The sequence below is a fragment of the Scyliorhinus canicula genome, chromosome 12 (assembly GCF_902713615.1).
Source record: "Scyliorhinus canicula chromosome 12, sScyCan1.1, whole genome shotgun sequence".
NCBI lineage: Eukaryota > Metazoa > Chordata > Chondrichthyes > Carcharhiniformes > Scyliorhinidae > Scyliorhinus > Scyliorhinus canicula.
This window is the reverse complement of record NC_052157.1, coordinates 70,706,388-70,728,825: the sequence shown is the minus strand read 5'-3', so window position 1 is coordinate 70,728,825 and position 22,438 is coordinate 70,706,388. Positions and strand designations below refer to the sequence as shown.

General features: G+C 48.2%; 1 protein-coding gene across 7 annotated transcripts in view; it reads left to right on the top strand.

Annotated features, from left to right (window-relative positions):
• Positions 1-22,438, top strand: part of LOC119974525 (carcinoembryonic antigen-related cell adhesion molecule 5-like) — a 112,794-nt gene that overhangs the window by 70,237 nt on the left and 20,119 nt on the right. For 5 of the 7 annotated variants that reach the window (XM_038813476.1, XM_038813471.1, XM_038813475.1 and 2 more), the window contains 5 exons: positions 9,067-9,342; positions 9,439-9,696; positions 10,845-10,971; positions 12,406-12,461; positions 16,849-16,913. In XM_038813476.1, coding sequence (XP_038669404.1) covers positions 9,067-9,342; positions 9,439-9,696; positions 10,845-10,971; positions 12,406-12,461; positions 16,849-16,913 — 782 coding nt within the window. Of the gene's footprint in view, positions 1-9,066; positions 9,343-9,438; positions 9,697-10,844; positions 10,972-12,405; positions 12,462-16,848; positions 16,914-22,438 lie in introns of those variants that run through there. The other 2 variants (XM_038813473.1, XM_038813472.1) reach the window with 2 other exon arrangements.

The window sequence follows — 22,438 nt, the reverse complement described above, 5'->3', positions numbered from 1 at the left end:
ATCCGGATCCAACACCGTATTAAAGTCCCCTCCCAAGATCAAATCCCCCGTCTCCAGGTCCGGGATCCGGCTCAACATTCGCCGCATGAAGTCCGCATCATCCCAGTTGGGGGCGTACACATTGACCAGAACCACCCACTCCCCTTGAAGCCTACCACTCACCATTACGTATCTACCTGCACTGTCCGCCACCACATTCGACGCAACAAACGACAAGCTCTTGCCAACTAAGATCGCCACCCCTTGATTCTTTGCATCCAGCCCTGAGTGAAACACCTGCCCCACCCAGCCTCTTCTCAGCCTCACCTGATCCGCCCCTTAAGGTGCGTCTCCTGGAGCATAGCTACGTCTGCTCCCAGCCTCTTCAGGTGTGCCAAGACCAGGGACCGCTTCACCGGTCCATTCAGCCCCCTCACTTTCAATGTGACCAGCTGAATCTGGGGGGTCTTCCCCCTCCCTCTGCGCCGGTCAGCCATAGCTCTCCCTCGGCTCACCACGTGCCCAGAGAACCTCCCAGGCCCGTTCCCCACGGCAGCAACCCCCCCCCCAGCCTCCCCTTCACCAGCCGTTCTCCTACGGCCCTTGCAGCAGCAACCCGGTACCCCCCCTACTTCCATCCCCCCCCCCCCCCCCCCCCTCCGAGCCCAACCACCACCCCCCAAGCTAGGGCCCCCCCTAGCGGCGTAACCCCTACCATTCTACTTCCGTAAGTCAGTCGACTCCTGCTGACCCCGGCTGCTCCCGCCATCCCAACGACACCCCCCCCCCCCCCCCCCCGATGCAACACAACCACCAATCCCACCTCCCAGTGCCGGCCCCGCCCCCTACTCCTTCAGCACCATCGCAAACACCCCCCTGACCCAACGCATGGGAAAAAGATGGGCACCTGACCCAGCAGGACCGCGAACAGCTCCCCAACCCTCCACCAGTTAAAAAACTAAAAAGCACCCCAATAAATAAATAAGAGCCCCAAAAAGCGAAAAAGCAGAACAGCAAAAAGGCAACATCAAACACAGCCAATAAAAACGAAAGGATGCCAAAGAGGACAGAACCTCCGGACTATGTACATCATTCCCCAGCCCCCCAGTCCTCAGTTCGAGTCCAACTTCTCTGCCTGGACAAAGGCCCAGGCCTCTTCCGGGGAGTCAAAGTAGAGCTGGCGGTCCTTGTAAGTGACCCAGAGGCGATCCGGCTGTACCAGGCCAAACTTCACCCCTTCCTGTGAAGCACTCCCTTCACCCGATTGAAACCAGCCCTTCTCTTCGCCACCTCCGCGCTCCAGTCCCGATAGATCCTGATCTCTGCATTCTCCCACTTGCTGCTCCTTTCCTTCTTCGCCCATCTCAGCACGCACTCATGGTCAACGAAGCGGTGAAAACGGACCAGCACCGCCCTAGGCGGCTCGTTCGGCCTGGGCTTCCTCAACAGCACTCGATGGGCCTCCTTCAGCTCCAAGGGTCCTTGGACTGACCCCACGCCCATTAACGAATTCAGCATCACAACCACATAGGCCCCCAAATCCGAACCCACCAGCCCCTCCGGGAGGCCCAAAATCCGCAGGTTCTTCCGACGGGATCGGCTCTCCATCTCCTCCATCCTTGCCAGCCATTTCTTGTGAAGCGCCTCGTGTGACTCCACCTTCACTGCCAGGCCCAGGAGTTCGTTCTCGCTCTCCGAGGCCTTTTGCTGTAGCTCCCAAATCTCCGCACCCTGAGCCGCCTGAGTCGCCATGAGTTTGTGCAGCGAGGCCTTAAACGGCTCCAGGATCTCAGCTTCCAGCTCTCTGAAGCAGCAATGGAGCAGATCCTGCAGCTCCTGCACCCACTGCTGCCACGCTGCCGGATTCCCGCCCGCCTCCATCTTGTTTGTCCTGCCTCGTACCTTTCTCTGCTCCAAAGCCGCTTTATTGATCGCCCCGCTCCTGGTCCAGTCCATCCACCGGCAGATGAGCACAGTGGATGTGTTCCCACCAGGGGAAATGTCCAACCAGCACTGCTGTGGGCCCTTGAAAGAGCCCGAAAGTCCAAAAATAGCGGGAGCTACCGAACGTGCGGCTGAGCTCCTCATCACAGCTACCGGAAGTGATTGATACATCTATAAAGACACTAAAGTCCCCACTGCACCATCCAATTAGTTCTTAAATGGGAGCAGGCTTTTATTTTCTACTACTTAATTTGGGACACCATTCCATGCATTGAGGGTTATGATTTACTGGAACAAATGTCTTTATTGTGCCTATACTTGGCCTCCCCCATCATTGTTCTCCCCTCTGTCATCAGCAGTTGTGGGTCAATCTTGCTCTGTGTCTACCATTTAAGGATATCTCCTTTGACTTTATTGACCAGAACTGCACACAATGTTCAAGGTATGTCAGGTCAGCACCATTTGGGCATGTCCTTGGCATTATATTGACTAAAGAGTTCAGCTTCTCTTTGCATTGTGATTGCTAGTTTTCAATGATTGGAGCGTCACGTCTGTTCAATCATCTATTTGTTTTAACTTTACCCTGTGCAATTATCAACCGCATTCATACAACATATACATTATCAATACATTTCCCTTCTTATCATCGATAGAGACACTGCACTTTAAGAAGGATGTCAAAGCAATGTGAAGGGACTCAGAGGCGATTTAGCAGAATGATACAAGCGATCAGGGACTTCAGTTATTTGGAGAAACTAGAGAAATTGGGATTGTTCCCCAAAGAATCCGGCTTTGGACACTATGAAGTAGGGTTGAATATATGACCTGCAGTTCGAACCTTGAGACCATAGAAAAGTTACAGCACCACAAGAGGCCTTTAGGCCCATCTTGTCCATGCCAGCCCAAGGATCCCAGGTGCCCTTTCTAATCCCACTTTCCTGCACCTGGATCATGACCCTGCTGTTTACAGCACTTAAGGTGCATACCCAGGTACTTTTTAAAAGAGTTTAGTGTCTCCACCTCCACCATTAACTTGGAGAGTTTATGAACAACTCATAATTATATGCATCTATACAGTAGAGGGTACAGGTATGGAGCTGACTTCATCCTAGGCGTTTACACATTGCCTCAAGACATTCAATTGCATGACCATCGCTAAATCCCCCATTATCAACATCACGGGGCCGGGTTGGGGGGGGGGGGGGGGGGGGCAATGAATCAGTTTTCACATCTTTCCCACCCCACCCCAGAATCTAATAACCCTACCAGCAGACTAACTTCCAAAGGAAGCATCATGGGAAAAGTCCACACATGGAAAGACTGCCCAAAATAACATTGCATCAGGGTCCGCAATCCGAGTCTGCCAACTTAATGTTGAGGGTCTGTCAGCATCCAAGCAAAGTGCCTTTGAAGATCTTGTTGTTCAACACCCCATTGGTATCATTTGCCTGCAAGATACACACACCAGAACAGAAGAAGTAGTCCGCTATTCCATCAAAGGCTGTGCTACCTCCCTCATGCCAAACATGTGTGTCACCTATGTACGAACCGACTTTGCTTCAGCAAATGATCTAGCAATGAACACTTTCGCTAACACACTAGCAATTGATGGATTCCATATAGCCAGTATCTACAGGTATCCAAGCCCTATCTGGAAGCAGCAAGTCTTGCCTCCCCCCCCCCAACCATTTATGTGGGGGACTTTAACAGCCACCGTTCAGATTGAAGATACCCAGTACTGGACAGTGACAGTGAAGCGCTTGCAGGGTGGCCATCCAGAAATGATCTGACACTTTAACACAACCCCAAACATCAAGGAACATTCTATTCAGCCAAATGGCAAAATAATTATTCTTTTAATGGGACTCTCCACCGTGCACAGAGCTTTGTCTTAGATGACTTCCCACATAGCCAACACTGTCCTCTACTCAATCGTTTCGGCCTAAGTGTTCCAGTAGTCAACAACCCTAAGAAGATGCAATACAACTTCTAGGAAGCCAACTGGATGAGACACAGTGAAACCTTGGAACGCAGCATCTTAACAAACCTACTACAAAACATCACTGTTGACGAACCATGCAAACAACTTGGTGGTGCCATCTACAATGCAGCCTTCATGGCAAATCCCTGAAGTTACCAATGCATCTGCATCCCTTCCTTTGATAAAGAGAGCGCTGCCCTCCTAAAGGAATATGAAGTATCAGGGAATCCATTGGATCGTGTACCTCAATAACGCATGCTGCATCAAGTGGGAGAAAATCACAGCAGAACTAAAGTTCACATAATCCAGTAGGAAGTGCTGTAGTCTAATCTGCTACCTTGGAGCAGCCCAAAAACAAAGTGTTGACACCGGCGCAGAATTCATGGAGTTCCACGACAACATAACTGGACCGATTCCGCTAATGGTAAGGGGCTAGCACCAGTGCCACATGGAACACAATCGATTTTGATGAGAAATGGGGAGGGATTCACCGGTTTCTCAATTGACACTCAGGAGGCTGACAAGCTGCAGCTGCAAATACAGACTTCACTTCCCACACATTCCATCCCAGCTAACAAGATGGCAACAAGACACGCGGCGCCAAGTTTAACGGAGGCTGAGCTGGAGACCTTCCTGGATGCCGTGGAGGAGAGGAGGATGAGCCTAAACCCCAGCCTGGAAAGGATAGCTACCCACCCGCTGGGCTGTATACATCAGACTGTCTAACACTGTCTTTTTCTGTTTGCCCCCTACCCCAGGAGAAGGCTGCCCATAATCACCAGGCGCGGGAGAAGACTGGAGGGAGAACGCCAGACTTGCGGCCCCTCACCGTGGCAGAGCAGAAGGCCCTGGATGTGGTCGGTGGCCTGGAGAAAAGGGAGATGGCCTGGGTGGAATTCGGCCGCGGGTGAGGAAGTGAGACTCTGCTGAGTTGCGGTTCTCCATGACACTTGTGTCAATCTCCCACAACACCACCCTCACACCCACGCTATCCTCACAACCACACTCACCCCCTCCACCCTCACCCACACTCCACTGTCACTCCCATGCCACCCTCAGCCCACCACTCTCACCTTCACACGGAACCTCACCCCCACACGACCTTCACCCTCACCACCATCACTCCTCCTGGCCCCAGCAGACGCCACAACTGGAGCTCCCACCAATGAACCAAGCACTGATGCTGAAAGCAGCTCAGATGCCAGCCCTCCATCCGAGTTATAGGCACCCCGGAGAGTGAGTCAGAGGATGACAGTGATTTCCCATTACAGCTGTCTGCAACACCCTTCACTATACCAGAGGCACTCACCTCAGTTGGGCACTTTAGTGAAGAGGCTACTGGGACACTCTCTGGTGCGCACCACACAGCTTATCTAGTACAGCAGGTGGAGGTAGGAACTCCCGAGGGGCCGGACACACCGATCGCAGACTGTCCCCAGGAACTAGCTGCCGTCCAGTTGGGTTTTGGGCCTCTGGAAAGGACAGTCCCATCTATAGTGGAGATGCAGGCGCAGAGCCAGGTACCACATGAGGTGTTGTCAGCGAGCATCCAGCATCTGCAGGTGCAGATGGAGGAATCCAACTGCGTTAAGGAGCAGGGGTGGTGGCGACCCAGGCCAACACCGCACGGGTGGCATCCACGGGAGAGGCATTGGCTATGGATCAGCATATCAAGACCTGGGGCATTCTGTTCAGGCGCTGCCAAGGCCCAGGACAGGATTGCCACCTCACAGGCAGCCATGTGCCAGAGCCACCTGGAAATCGCAGTGGAGCACCTGAGCATGGCCCAGTCACAACAGGCCATGGCTGGAAATGTCGGCGGCATTGCCCAGGGGCTGGCCAATATGGAGCAGACACAGGGAGAGGTAGCACAGTCCCAGAGGGAGATGGCGCAGTCACTGGCTGATGTGACACAAACCCAGAAGGTGGTGACAGAGTAAATGGGTGATGAGGTCTCGTCCCAGGTGGAGATGGTCCACTCCGTGCTCCATGGCTACGAACATGCAGACCCTGGTAGAGACCAATGTGGGCCTCCAGGACTGGCAGCGCCAGATGGCATGGGATCCTCAGGGGTTAGCTCAGCTCGCACTCCCCATCCCATGGAATGGTCCGCGGCCATCAGGCACCCCAAGAGAGGAGGGGGACGTGATGGAGTCCCTGCCGGTGACTCCCGCAGGAGAGGTGCCGGAACACAACAGCACCTCGGACTTCCCTCTTCCTGTCGCTGGTGCATCTGGTGGGCAGAACAGGGCAGCACCACACCACCTGGGATGCCTGAGCAGCAGCTGGGCTCATCCAGGCCCAGTCGCCCTAGAAGACGACCGCCAATGGGGTACCAGGTAGCAGGGCAGGAATCACAGCAGGCCATCTCCACTCCTGCTGTATCGTCTGGAGAACCATCAAGATGTAGCATTAGGGCCTGTAAGGCCGCAAAATTAGACACGAGTTAAGTTGGCACAGATGCAGGGCACAGTTTAGTTATAGGGGCTAGGGCACAAACCTGTATATATGTTGTCTCGTCTCATTAAATACCTCATCACACTGTCTCAGTGCACTGTCAGATGGGTGTGTGAGTGGTGTGCAGGTCTGGGCTGCCAGAGAGCAGTGGGGGGAATGGGCAGACATTGGGGAGGAAATAGGCAGACATTGTTGGTGGCCTGGGCTTCTCCCCCCCCCCCCCCCCCCCCCCAACACCGACCATCCCCACCATCGTCACCATGAGGATTTGATGGCACTGTGTGATGGAATGGCCAGCTTGCATGCAAGGGTCACCAAGGTGGATGGTGGAAAGTGCTACCGTGGGCAGGAGTCAGACATTGTCAAACAATGCGGAGCACCAGAGCTCATCGCAGAGCGGGTTGTCATCATCCTCCATCCCATGGACCAACCAGATCCGTGGTGTTACTGCCAATCAAGGGTCCCCACCCCGTACTGGAATAAAGGGTTATGGTGTTCAGGCCGGAAAGTGGAGCTGAGTCCACAAAACATGAGCCATGATCTCATTGAAAGGTGGAGCAGGCTCGAAGGGCCAGATGGCCTACTCCTGCTCCTAGTTCTTATGTTCTTATGTGTGCATCACAGAGGGGATTGCAGGCTAGGGGTGGCCGGAGGAGGGGGGAGTGAGGTGTGGGGGGTGGGGTGCGGTGTCCATGCCCCTGGTCAGTGCCTTCCCACCCCCCAACCCCAGTTGGGAAAACTGGAAGCGATCAGAGCATACTGTGCACAGTGGTCCTGGCGCATGCATCATGCGGCCCCCTGTGCCTGCCAAGGCCCTGTGTCCTGCCCATCCTTCTCCAACCTGCATCCTCATCATCGGACGAGGCCTAGCGTTCCTCCTCTACCTCCAGCATGTTACCCCTCTGCTGCGTGATGTGGAAGACACAGCAGGCCACCACGATGCGGGCGACCCTCTCAGCATCATACTAGAGGGCCCCTCCAGAGCGGTTTCAGGAACCTGAGTCACCTGATGAAGGAGCTATGCTTCGAAAGCTAGTGATTCCAAATAACCCTGTTGGACTTTAACCTGGTGTTGGAAGAGTTCTTACTGTGGCAGGAATTATGACTGCTCTACCACGGTGTATACCTGGCGGGCAAATATATTGGAGGAGCTCAAGTGAGAGCATCGCTCAGTTGCTCTGTTGCCGTGGTTTTTCTCATCCAATCTCGTTCAGGAGCATTGCTGCTCCCTGGGCACCAATCAAAGTCTGATCACTCTGCATTTTGCTGATAGTCTATCAACAGGCAATGCAGTGTAATATCAGACTCTGATTGGTCGGGTCCCCTTAGAGCGGATAACAGACTGGTCCAAACGTTGAGGTGCATGCACGCAAAGAATGTGAGGCGAGGAGGGAGAAACGTAGGGGCAGAATATCCTGGATGGGATTCTCTCAGCCCGGGGCCAGGCCGAAGAATCCCTGCAACTGGCGCGAATCGTGCCCCGACGCCAGCACGCGATTCTCCGCAGAGATATTATTGTCGCGGCGCCGGTCGGGGGCTGCTCTACGCGGCCCCCCTCTCCCGACAATTTTTGGATCGGGATGGGCCGAGCAGCTGTCGTGCAAAACCCGAGTCCTGCCGGCGCCATCCACACCTGCTCTCAGACGGTGGGATCTCGACGTGGAAGGGTCGGGGGACGACCTGTGGGGGGGAAGGGGGGTCTGACCCGGGGGGGGGGGGGGGGGGGGGCGGGCTGTTTATGTGGGCTGGGCCGGCCTCTCTGGCTGGGGGCCTCCTTTTTTCTGCGCCGGCCCCTGTGCAATGTTGCATCGGGCTGGCGCGTTGAAGGGAGCCACTGTGCATGCGCGGCTCCCAGTTAACGTTGGGATCGGCAGCTGGAGTAGCGTGAACTGCTGGAGTGCTGTGCTGGCCCCCTGTAGGGGCCAGAATTGCTGATTCTGAGGCCGTGTTGACCCGTTGAGTAATGCAACGGCGTTTCTGACGGTGCCAACACTTTGCCTCAGGATCACAGAATCCAGCCCGCTGTGTTTTACTTTTGAGGAAAAAAGGCTCAGCCAGCAGGATTCCCGAACCAGGTCTGAGGGCAGGGCAGCCAGCAACTGCTCATGGAAGCCCGTGCCAAAGGAGACAAAAGTTTCACTTTAAAGAAATTGATGTTCTCTGGGAATTATCTGTTTCTAGCAAAGTGCCAGGGTGGGGATGTAGGTCCCGATTTCTCTACTTGTGGATGTGGGGACGCCAATGCTCTATAAAATCTCACCCTCTATTTTCGACTGATGTGACTGAGGCTGCATGTAGATGAGAAAGAAGGGGGATTGCCAAGGGACAGCCTGTAGGTGTACAACATGACGGTAGATATTTGTGAAAAACAGTCGTAATGATGCAGGATTGCAAAGAGAAATCATTGCATTTTTTGCATCAATTGGATGGACAAGGAGCAAAGAAGGTGGGTGCTGTCCCATGATTTCATGAGCTTTTTAATGTTATTTTTAACCAAGAATCAGTAATGACACCAGTAACTACAGAAGTCATCGATTCGGTTCGATTCTACCTTGATGTGAAACCAGATCCAGTGTATCTGGTGTCCAACTGAAAATCACATTGAATTGGAGTTGAAAACCATGAATGAGGAAACTGATTGCTTTAAGAACGACCACTGATTGGAGAAGGCAAAATTACAATTTCCCATTTCATTGTTTTTACAGAACCTGTTTCAAATGTCAGTGTATTGACCAACAATTCAAAACCAATGGAAAACATGGATACCGTTTTCCTGACTTGCCATGCCTCAGGCTTGATACTATCACGGATATGGTATAAGGATGATCAAGTTATCAAGGATAATGACAGAATAATAACATCTCCTGACAATGTTACACTGACTATAATCAGTGTTAACAGATATGATTCAGGAACATATAAATGTAAGGCAAGCAATGATTTTAACAACAAATCTGGAAACACCAAACTGCAAGTTAATTGTAAGTTCACAGGCATCACAAAACATTTTTTTGTATTTAACATTGGTGAATATATTAGTTATATATAATTCAGTCATTTTCTTGATTCCTTTGAAGATGGCCCAGAGGATATCAATATTACACCGCCAGGGCCAGTTCAGATAGAACAGGGAGAAACTCTTACATTAAGCTGTGCTGCCTCCTCAGTCCCACCTGCTACATATGAATGGTACAATGGGAGTAGGCTGTTAAAGACAGAACAAACGTATAACATTGAATCAATGAATTTGAATGCTGGTGGGAGTTATACTTGTCGCGCAAGTAACAGCATAACCGATAAAAGCACAAACACTACCATACAGATAACTGTACAAGGTAAGTAAATGATTCAGTATATCGTCAATATATTTTAAACAAAATTCGAACATTAATGTGCTTTATTTAGCTATTTTTGTCTATGCTGTTCTTTGGAACAAAATAAGAAACCAATCGGCATTAAGATTTTCATAATTCAAACTGTCAATAAATATGACATTAGGCATGGATATGTTCATTTATTTCTACGATCAAGTCTATAGTAACTGATAACAGTTAAATCAATTTTGAGAAAAACTTTGCTTATTCATAAGGATTTTCGTGATAAGGAAATTCCAAGTAAGATTTTAATAAGGACACATTATCCACGGGTATGGAAAGCGAAATGGTCTCTTACATATTTTAATATGTGGGATGGACGAAGTTTATCTCGCTCACCATATGATGTTGCATTTGAATTAAGAGCTATAGCGACTGATCTATATTTTAGAAATCATTGCAAAAACAATATATTATCATCCAGCCTTGGCTTTTTCTCTAATGAAGCTAAGGCACATGCAGCCTTTCCTGATTTCCTGAACTGCAATAACAATCTTCATCCCCTCACACTCCTTTCAAAATCAAAATAATTTCTAACACAAGCTCTGTTAATCTTCACGGTAAACTGGAAAATATATAGGTCGGAGTCCTTCTTCATCTTGACTATATCTTTTCATCGTTGACATTCTTATTATACCCAAACTGGCACTAAATATAGGCTGATGAATGGATCCTACAAACTTATTATCACTGTCTTGACGTTCGGATTGAATACCTTTCAAGATATAAAATCAGAATATTAACTATTCCTTTTGTGCATTTTCTAGGAAAATCCCAGTTTTAAATTCCATTCAGAATCTTGCATTTACTTTTAATTTTCCATTCATTTTTTGGAAAATTAGGAATTAGTTACTCCCCTGTTGTTTTATTTTATCGTATTTATAGCAGTAAAGTTTTCCTCAACTTTATTGAATTCAATAAAAAGTGTTTAAATGAGATTGCTTTTGGCTCGAGAGGATTCCGTCATGACCATTTAATAATCGTTAGATTATTGAATCTTGGTAACAGTCAAGCAATCAGATAGCAGAAGCTTAGATGTGTACATGTTTTACTGATGTGCAGTTGTTCCTAGAAATTTGAGATTAGTTTCAATACTTGTTTTATTGCAGTTTCAGATCAACCCAGCTCCATCAAATTAAGCAAAGGCGTCATAGCTGCCATAGTGATTGTTGCTCTTCTTATTCTGGGATTAATCAGCGGGATAAGTGCATGGTTGATCAAAAAGAAAGCATGCGGGTAAATACTGTATTCAAATGTTACTGGCACCTTTCATAGTTTTGAGTTACAGTAAATGTGTGTGAAATATTGTTTCAAATATTTCTATATCACTGTTCAAATGTATACAGTTATAAGGAATGTTCACATAGACACAATTAATTAATGGGTTATGATTCGGATTGATGGAACTATCCCTTTCTTAGCTCCATACTCTGGTGTTATAACATTCCTATACTGTTGCTGATGCAGTGACTTAGCATTTCATTTCCCGGTACTCCAAATCGAATACAGTGAATCCTTTAGTTTACCACCAATTTTTCGTTGCTTCCCATTTGGCTCCAAATTTTGATATTTGACTATTTATGATAATATAAATAATGAAATTAAAATAAAACAGAAATGTATGGCTTTGCACTTGTAATCTACGTTATATCTCAAACTTGGGTGGTTCGTAGATTAGTGGCTAGCACAGTGTTAAGCATCGTTGCTTCACAGCTCCAGGGTCCAACGTTCGATTCCTGGCATGGGTCACTGTCTGTGCGGAGTCTGCACATTCTCCCCGTGTCTGTATGGGTTTCCTGCGGGTGCTCCGGTTTCCTCCCACAAGTCCCAAAAGACGTAAGTAATTTGAACATTCTGAATTCTCCTTCAGTGTACCTAAACAAGCACTGGAGTGTGGCGACTAGGGGCTTTTCACAGTAACTTCATTGGAGTGTTAATATAAGCGTACTAGGGTCCGGTTTAGCTCAGTTGGCTGGACAGCTGGTTCTTGATTCAGAGCAAGGCCAACAGGGCATCATCAATTCTCGGAGCAGCTGAGGTTATTCATGAAAGCCCTGCCTTCTCAATTGGGGCGGCACGTGGCACAGTGGTTAGCATTGGGACTATGGCTCTGAGGACTCGGGTTCGAATCCCGGCCCTGGGTCACTGTCCGAGTGGAGTTTGCACATTCTCCCCGTGTCTGCGTGGGTTTCACCCCCCAACCCAAAGATGTGCAGGGTAGGTGGATTGGCCAAGCTAAATTGCCCCTTAACTGGAAAAATATTGGGTACACTAAATTTATAAAAGAATATGTAAGCTGATTTGTGACAATATTAAAGATTATTATTGTATTATTTTTGACCAATGCTCTGCCCCAATTTACCTGAATTGATGTTGTCTTCACCGATGTGACTTCATTGTCGCTGGATAAATGTCCCGGAATGCCCTCCCACCATCAGGGCAATTAGGGATGGGCAATAAAAATGCTGGCCCAGCCAGAGCCACCTAATCCCATGAAATAGTTTTAAAAATGTGCACGTTGCCAGTATGTGTTAAATTTCTTCCTTTCATTTAGCAAAACAGGTTTCACTAATACTACAACATTAATAAACATAATTTCTGTTTTAGACAATAATGGCAATTATTGCTGCTGAAAAAAATTACATTTAGTTATGTTGCACATTTGTTTAGGTTCAAAGATCCAACGCAAGGGCTATATGCTACGAGCATTCCTCCAATAGTAAACAGTAAGTGAAATATTTCAGCATTTCATGTTGCTGTAGAGTTTCTTGAATGGAAGTTAATTTAACTAAGCATATATCTGACAGATTTTCGAAACTTTATATTTGCATTTTAATGTTGACAACCTAATGCAACAATTCCTGTTGAGTGCTTTGTAAATAATTGCCCAGAGAGCTGAAACCTGCGTTAAAAGAAATTGATGTCAGTACGTATCGCTCAATGTTCTGCTTAATTCAGATTTTGAACAAGATACTAACTGGTGAATGGTAGAAGGAAACAATCTTTTATGCAAAGTAGATCTTACTGAAAACCCTTAACATGCATTGTGATGTTCCTTGTGGAGTCCCTTTAGGTGGCTAAAATGGTACTGCTGACAAAGAACATCAAGCTATGTATTTCAAACAAAACTGATTTATTTACTCTACTTTAAATTATTTGCTCACCTTACTGAGTAATAGCTAAGAAAAGAACAGTATTAAATCTATGCCACAGAAATCTATAATATCTCTCCAATACAAGTAACACCCTGGGCTGGATTCTCCGATTTTGAGACGAAGTGCTGACATCGGTGTGGAAACAGTGGTGTTTTACGACAGCAAAAACGGTGCAACAGGTGCACCGATTCAGCAACTCTAAATGAGCTTGCACCATCGGTACGTGGAACACAATCGGTTCCATGTGAAATGGAGCCCGATTCGCCGGTTTCGTGATTGCCGCACATGAGACTCAGACATCGCAACCAAACTTGTTCGTGTGTGGGTCATTCCCCCACACACACCGTCCCAGTCAACAAGATGGCTGGAAGGAGAGTAGCACCATGGTTCAGAGACGCTGAGCTGGACACCTTCGTGGACGCCGAGGAGGAGAGAAGGATGACCACAGTCAGCGCCATTGGCTACGCCGTCCGGAGTGGCATCCAGTGCAGGAAGAAACTGCACCACCTCATCAGGGCGGCCAGGTTGAGTAGGCAACGCTGTGCCCCTGGCACCAAACCCCCCCCTACCGCACACATGTAACCCGGACCCAACCCCCCGCCCACAGGGGATGGATGAACCCTGCCTCACATGCCAGCACCATGCCAGCGCCAGTGGCCGGATGCCCTGGCCACTAACGCCATCATCTACCCAACCGCTGTGCCGCCCACACCCGCCGGGAGCGGGAGATAACCGGAGGGGGACCACTAGACCTGCGGTCCTCACCGTGCCCGAGCAGAGGGCACTGGGTGTGGTCGGTGGCCCGGAGGAAAGGGAGGTTGCCGATGTGGAGGTTGGCAGTGGGTGAGCAAGTTGCGCATCCCCATGACACATGAGTGGCCAACCCTCTCCCCACCCCCCACATCCTCACCCTCACGCACCCCCTCATTCCACAACCCCCTCACACCCCCCCCCCACCTCACTCTTCACCCCCTTCCCCATCCCGCTGTCTAACTATACGTGCTGTCTTGTTTCTTACAGGACCTGTTGGAGATGGGCCCAGCCAATCCTGGGCCCCCCGCCCCCAGCCAGTGCCAGGGCCGGTGCCCCCAGGCGGCCGAGCACTGACGGTGGGAGCAGCATGAACATCAGCCCTCTGACCGAGACTCAGTAGGCCCTGGGGTTCGGGTCGGAGGAGAACATGGACGTTCTGCCACAGCTGTCTGCAACACCCTCCACCATCTCAGAGACTATTACCTCGGATGGGCACTTTAGTGAAGAGGCTCCTGGGACACTATCTGGTGCGCACCACACAGTCAGTCCGGTGCAGCAGGTGGAAGTAGGAGCAGCCGAGGGGCTGGATGGTTGGAGGGCAGGCCGGCCCCATGAACCAGCTGCCGCCCAGACTGGTCCCGGGCTCCTGGTACATCCAGTCCCACCCACAGTCGAGATGCAGGCAGAGACCCAGCGTCTACAGGATGGAATGAAGGCGGGCTTCCGACACCTGAAGCCGCAGGTGGAGGAGTCCTTCCGTGTGCAGTAGCAGGGGATAGTGCCGGTCATGCGTGCCAACCAGGCTGACACCGCACAGGTGGCATCTGTGGTGGAGGCAATGGGGGCGATGGTGTCGGATATGGGTCAGCATGTGCAAGACCTGGGGCATTCTGTGCAAGCGGGACTAAGGCCCAGGACAGGGCTGCCCTCTCATAGGCAGCTATGTGCCAGAGCCAGCTGTACATTGCAGCGGCGCTCCTCAGCGTGGCCCAGTCACAGCAGGCTATGGCTGAGGATGTTGGTAGCTTTTCCCAGACGCTGGCTGGCGTGGCACAGAGTCAGAAGGAGGTGCCCAACACCCAGAGGGACGTGGCACAGACACTGGCCAATGTAAAACACACCCAGAGGGACGTGGCCCAGTCACAGGCTGATGTGGTGCAGACCCAGAGGAATGTGGCCCAGACTCAGAGGGTTGTGGCTCAGTCACTGGCTGATGTGGCATGCGACCTCAGTGGGTGGCACAGTCCCAGATGGAGATGGCCCTCGCTGTGCTCCATAGCCGTGAATGTGCAGACCCTTGTCGAGACCAGGGCCGGCCTCCAGGACTGGCAGCACTAGGTGGCAGGGGTGGGGGGGGGGGGGGGGGGGGGGGCTGGGGCGGTGCCTCGGGGGTGGCTCTGCTCGCATCCTCGCCCCATGGAGTAGCCTGGGCGCCATCGGGCAAACCAAGGGAGGAGGAGGTGACGAGGCCCTCGCCAGTGACTCCCGCAGGGGAGGTGCCAGAGCACCGCAACACCCCGGACACCCCCCTCCTGTCCCTGGTGCATCTGGTGGGCAGCGGGCAGAACAGGGCAGCTGCATGCCACCCAGGTTGCCTGACCAGCAGCCAGGTCCATCCAGGCCGGTTCGCCCCAGGAGATGTACGCCAACGGGGACCCTTGTTGCAGGGCAGGAGTCACAGCAGGCTGCCTCCACTCCTGCTGTACCATCAATTGCGTCTTCCAGTGTTACATGTTTAGGCGTTCTCAAAATTTTTCATTTAAAAAAAAAAAAAATTTTGAGTACCCAATAATTTTTTCCAATTAAGGGGCAATTTAGCATAGCCAATCCACCTATCCTGCACATCTTTTGGGTTGTGGGGGTGAAACCACGCAAACACGGGGAGAATGTGCAAACTCCACACAGTGACCTAGGGCCAGGATTCGAACCCGGGTCCTCAGCGCCGTAGACAGCAATGCTAACCACTGTGCCACCATGCTGCCCTTCAATTTTTCATTCTTAATGCCAAAAATGATTTGGTCCCGCAGCAGAGAGTCTGTAAGGATTGAAAAGTTGCAGGTCTGCGCCTTTAGTCTCCGATCAGTGATAATACAATCAATGGACTTTCCATCTTTCTGAATCCTCTTTTTAAACACATATCTCTCATTGGTCCCATTAATCCGAGCTTTGCAGTGAAGATTGAATTTCTCAATCATCACATTAGATTTTTTTCTAATTATTAGTGGAGAAATGGAAGGTATTGTATTGCTCAATTGCCTGCTCTCCAGGGATTGTTAAAAATAATGCAATTTTCCACTGATCGCCAGCTGTTTCAAGGTCAAAGGCAGATAGGTAAAGCTCAAAGTGCTACTTGAAAGTTTTCCAATTAACATCAATATTACCCGAAGTCCGGAACTGTTTGGGAATCTGCAGTTTCTCCACGAGGTCTTGACTTGTCTGGATGAGCAGATGCAACAGGCTTGCAAACTGTCTTGCAGTTGAAGTCTGAGCACTTTTTTAAAATATTCTGACTAATTCTAGCTACAGCACTATCTGGTACCATTTGATGTTCCTTGTGGAGCCCCTCAAGATAGCTTAAAGTCACAGTGCTGACAAAGAACATCAAGCTATGTCTTTCAAACAAATCTACTTTATTTACACTACTTTAAATTATTCGAACACCTTACTAAGTAATAGCTAAGAAAAGAACAATATTAAATCTATGCTACAGAAATCTATAATATTTCTCTAATACAACTAACACCCTATCTCAACCCTTCTCCAACACCTTCTCCCAGAACCCGAGGAGGCACAGTATATTTGTATGACAACTCTGTGGTACCATCTAGTGTTGAGATACATGAACATCATATAGTTAACCCTTTCCACTCCCTACACTATCATTACATTTATCACATTCAATCTATTTGTCTACATGTAATTTAATCTGAAAGTTGTGCATTTCTTATGGAAGCTCCAAATCTCATAGATTTGAATAGACCTGGATGTGGAGGTTTTGCAGAAACTAATCATTTTGTTTCGACTAATTTGGATTGATACATGAAGGGCACTTATTTACAGGGATATGGATAAATAGATGGGGAATGGGATTAACTGGAGATGACTTTCAAAGTGCTGTTCCTGGGATGATGGACTGAAAGACATCCTTCTATTGTGTCATTTTATGATATGACGATGGCTGATTCATTATTTTGTATTTTCACAGACCCTTCTGATGTAATAGGTGGGAATTCAGCAGGAACCTATGAAAATATTTCAAATAATCAAAAGGTTGGTATGATGTAAGGGTCATTTCAGTTGCTGTTTATTCCCTTATTTCCCTTTATTTTATTTCTACTGTTAAAAGTTTTGATCCATGGATGTTTAATGTACCTGTGATTTTAATGCAAAACACCTGCACCTTTAATTCAAACAGAAAATCCAGAAGGTTTAGACTGACATCATTGATGACCCGAGTTTATTGATGTTACTGGTGACCAATAATTGGACCCAAAAGGCGGTGTTCTATCCGGTACAGATGGTGATAGATTCTGTTCCCACTGAAAGGGTTCTGAGGCCTAACGAGCTTTCAGTTTCACTTTTGGAAGTTAAGGGAGAAAAGCTTTCCTTTTCCCACTCTGTTTTCTCCAGAAATAACCAACTAATTCTCACTGAAAGGTCACTGTGGGGACCAATTGTCTCTCAAAAAAAGGCTGATACAAGCAGACCAGATAACCTTCTCTGCAGAGCGGGCTGATGTGAAGCCAAAGGCCTCTCCTGAAAAAGCTGTAAGATATTGCTAACTGCAAGGAAGATCATTACAGGCTGCAAACCAGAGATTTTAAACCATGCTCATACTGTGAACAAAATGCATTAAGGAACTGATCAGCTGAAGCAAGGACTTTTATCTATAACCTTAATCCTTATTATTTTCACCCCTTTCCACACTCTGTTTTTGTCTGTCTTGTGTGTCTGGGTAAAGGGTGGAGCAGTTAAAGGACAAGGTGGGTATAAGCTTGATGTTGTGCAACTGTATTAATTGAATATATCGCATTTGTTCTAGTTATGAATAAACGATAATTGTGTTTAAACTTAGAAACCTGGGGCGGGATTCTCTGACCCCCCCCGCCGGGTCAGAGAATCGCCGGGGGGGCGGCATGAATTTTCCGGAGCTGGGTTTCTGGCGGGGGCGGGAGTCGCGTCGTGCCGGTCGGGAGCCGTTGGCAGTGGCCCCCCCTGGCGAATTTCTGCTGCGTGATGGGCCGAGCAGCCGCCCGATTTCGGCCAGTCCTGCCGGCGTAAATCAAACCAGGTCTGTACCGGCGGGACCTGGCTCTATGGGTGGCCTGTAGAGTCCTCGGGGCGGGGATCTGGTCCGGGGGCTGCCCCTACGGTGGCCTGGCCCGCGATCGGAGCCCACCGATCCACGGGCGGGACTGTGCCGTGGGGGTACTCTTGCCCTTTGCGCCGGCTGCTGTCAACCTCCACCATGGCTGGCAAGGAGGAGAACCCCCTGCGCTGACGCTCCCGCGCATGCACCAACCCGCGCTGGCCTGCAGAGGCCCTTCGGCGCCGGTTGGCGTGGCGCCAAGCCCTTTTGTGCCGGCTGGCGTGGCGCCAACCCCGCCGGCTGGTGCGGCCTAGCCCCTGAAGGTGTGGATGATTCCGCACCTTCCGGGTGGTACGATGCCGGAGTGGTTCACACCACTTCTCGGTGCCGGTACAGCCCGTCCCACCGGCTGGGGGAGAATCCCGCCCCTGGTGACTGTAATTACTGGACAGCCAAAGTTGTGGGTATTTCTCGAATAATTATTTGTTAATTAATTTGTGTTGTGACTCTGGGATGAGTGAGGCTGGAATTGACCGTGCACTTGCCCAGCATATTGCAACATAAATTAAGGATTCTGGTCTTAGATTTTTGGAATGGTAGATGGTGAATAATTGTTTTCCGTACAAATTTTTTTCAAAAACACCAGGTTTGTAGTGGTATAATAGGATGGCTTTGGAAGCTGCTGAGGGTTTTCTTCAAGTGAACAACTTAACTCTGGTTTACTTAACAGAACTGTGCAAAGACAAGCTAGTTGAACTGGTAGATGCATGAAAAATAGAGGTTCCAGCTAGAGTTGGGAAGGAAGAGATAAGTGAAGAGATTCCTCAACATTTTAATTTGGAAGAGATGTTAGAAACACAGATGAGCCCATGAGGAAGTGCAGCATCAGAAATATTTTCTGGCGATGACATTGAGCTGGAGAGGGATCAGTTGCAGTTAGTGCATGAAAGGGAATTAAAAAGAAAATAAATGGGGTTGAAGCAAAAGAAAAGGGAGCTGAGGCAAAAGGAAAAGAAAAAAATGGAGCTGATGCAAAAGGAATTGGAGATGCAGCAAACAGAAAGGAAGCTGAAGCAAAAAAGAGAGCAAAAGAAATGGAGATGAAGCAAAAAGAAATTGTGATGGAAATGAGGATAGAGGAAAAAGAAAGGGAGAGGGAGGAAAAAGAAAGTGAGAGGGAGGAAAAAGAAAGGGAGGTGGAGGAAAAATAAAAGGAGAGAGACTTTAAGCTTAAGGCACTGCAAATGAGTGGGAAGCTGACAGAATGTAGAGGGGAGCTTAATCCTAAAATGGAACCCAGTGCAATGTGTTTGCATTTATGCAGGGCTTCCCAAAATTCAATGAATAGGAGGAAGAAACTATTTTTAGGGCATTTGAGAAAATAGCAACCCAAATGGAGTGGCCGTGTGAAAAATGGACATTACCCATGCAGAGTAACTCTGGAGGGGGGCACAGGAAATTTATGCTTCCCTGTTTGAGTGGGTAACTAAGAATTATGACGTGGTAAGAAGACATATTCTGGATGCATATGGAATGGTTCCTAAAGCATATAGGCAAAAGTTTTGGACTTTAAGGAGACAGCTCAGTCAGACTTCTGTGGAATTTGAAAGTATTAAGCAGGTTAACTTTGATTGCTGGATCCGAGAATTGGGACTTGAAACTACCGATGAGGCTCTATGAGAGGTCATTCTGTTAGAGCAATTTAAGAATACCCTACCTCCTATAGTAAGAACTCATGTTAAAGAACAGAGGTGGACTGCTGTGCAGGCAGCAAATATGGCTGATGATTAGGAGCTAATCCATCAATTTAAATCTTTGTTCTATCATCCCATAATTTTGGAAAGATTTTTTCATAGAATTTACAGTGCAGAAGAACATAAACATAAGAACATAAGAACTAGGAGCCGGAGTAGGCCACCTGGCCCCTCGAGCCTGCTCCGCCATTCAATGAGATCATGGGTGATCTTTTATGGACTCAGCTCCACTTTCTGGCCCGAACACCATAACCCTTAATCCCTTTATTCTTCAAAAAATTATTTATCTTTACCTTAAAAACATGTAATGAAGGAGCCTCAACTGCTTCACTGGGCAAGGAATTCCATAGATTCACAACCCTTTGGGTGAAGAAGTTCCTCCTAAACTCAGTCCTAAATCTACTTCCCCTTATTTTGAGGCTATGTCCCCTAGTTCTGCTTTCACCCGCCAGTGGAAACAACCTGCCCACATCTATCCTATCTATTCCCTTCATAATTTTAAATGTTTCTATAAGATCCCCCCTCATCCTTCTAAATTCCAACGAGTACAGTCCCAGTCTACTCAACCTCTCCTCATAATCCAACCCCTTCAGCTCTGGGATTAACCTAGTGAATCTCCTCTGCACACCCTCCAGTGTCAGTACGTCCTTCCTCAAGCAAGGAGACCAAAACTGAACACAATACTCTAGGTGTGGCCTCACTAACACCTTATACAATTGCAACATAACCTCCCTAGTCTTAAACTCCATCCCTCTAGCAATGAAGGACAAAATTCCATTTGCCTTCTTAATCACCTGTTGCACCTGTAAACCAACCTTCTGTGACTCATGCACTAGCACACCCAAGTCTCTCTGTACAGCGGCATGCTTTAATATTTTATCGTTTAAATAATAATCCCGTTTGCTGTTATTCCTACCAAAATGGATAACCTCATATTTTTCGACATTGTATTCCATCTGCAGGACCCTAGCCCATTCACTTAACCTATCCAAATCCCTCTGCAGACTTCCAGTATCCTCTGCACTTTTCGCTTTACCACTCATCTTAGTGTCATCTGCAAACTTGGACACATTGCCCTTGGTCCCCAACTCCAAATCATCTATGTAAATTGTGAACAATTGTGGGACCAACATGAATCCCTGAGGGACACCACTAACTACTGATTGCCAACCAGAAAAACACCCATTAATCCCCACTCTTTGCTTTCTATGAATTAACCAATCCTCTATCCATGCTGCTACTTTACCCTTAATGCCATGCATCTTTATCTTATGCAGCAACCTTTTGTGTGGCACCTTGTCAAAGGCTTTCTGGAAATCCAGATATACCACATCCATCGGCTCCCCGTTATCTACTGCACTGGTAATGTCCTCAAAAAATTCCACTAAATTAGTTTGGCATGACCTGCCCTTTATGAACCCATGCTGCGTCTGCCCAATGGGACAATTTCTATCCAGATACCTCGCTATTTCTTCCTTGATGATAGATTCCAGCATCTTCCCTACTACCGAAGTTTATCTCACTAGCCTATAATTTCCTGCTTTCTGCCTACCTCCTTTTTTAAACAGTGGTGTCACGTTTGCTAATTTCCAATCCACCGGGACCACCCCAGAGTCTAGTGAATTTCGGTAAATTATCACTAGTGCATCTGCAATTTCCCTAGCCATCTCCCTTTAGCACTCTGGGATGCATTCCATCAGGGCCAGGAGACTTGTCTACCTTTAGCCCCATTAGCTTGCCCATCACTACCTCCTTAGTGATAACAATCCTCTCAAGGTCCTCACCTGTCATAGCCTCATTTCTATCAGTCGCTGGCATGTTATTTGTGTCTTCCACTGTGAAGACCGACCCAAAAAACCTGTTCAGTTCCTCAGTCATTTCCTCATTTCCCATTATTAAAACTCCCTTCTCATCCTCTAAAAGACCAATATTTACCTTAGCCACTCTTTTTTGTCTTATATATTTGTAAAAACTTTTACTGTCTGTTTTTATATTCTGAGCAAGTTTACTCTCATACTCTATCTTACTCTTCTTTATAGGTTTTTTAGTAGCTTTCTGTTGCCCCCTAAAGATTTCCCAGTCCTCTAATCTCCCAGCAATCTTTGCCACTTTATATGCTTTTTCCTTCAATTTGATACTCTCCCTTATTTCCTTAGATATCCACGGTCGATTTTCCCTCTTTCTACCGTCCTTCCTTTTTGTTGGTATAAACCTTTGCTGAAAAACCGCTTGGAAGGTTCTCCACTGTTCCTCAACTGTTCCACCATAAAGTCTTTGCTCCCAGTCTACCTTAGCTAGTTCTTCTCTCATCCCCTTGTAATCTCCTTTGTTTAAACACAAAACACTAGTATTTGATTTTACTTTCTCACCCTCCATCTGTATTTTAAATTCCACCATATTGTGATCGCTCCTTCCGAGAGGATCCCTCACTATGAGATCATGAATCAATCCTGTCTCATTACACAGGACAAGATCTAGGACCGCTTGTTCCCTCGTAGGTTCCATTACATACTGTTCTAGGAAACTATCGCGGATATATTCTATAAACTCCTCCTCAAGGTTGCCTTGACCGACCTGGTTAAACCAATCGACATGTAGATTAAAATCCCCCATGATAACTGCTGTACCATTTCTACATGCATCAGTTATTTCTTTGTTTATTGCCTGCCCCACCATAATGTTACTATTTGGTGGCCGATAGACTAATCCTATCAGTGACTTTTGCGCCTTAC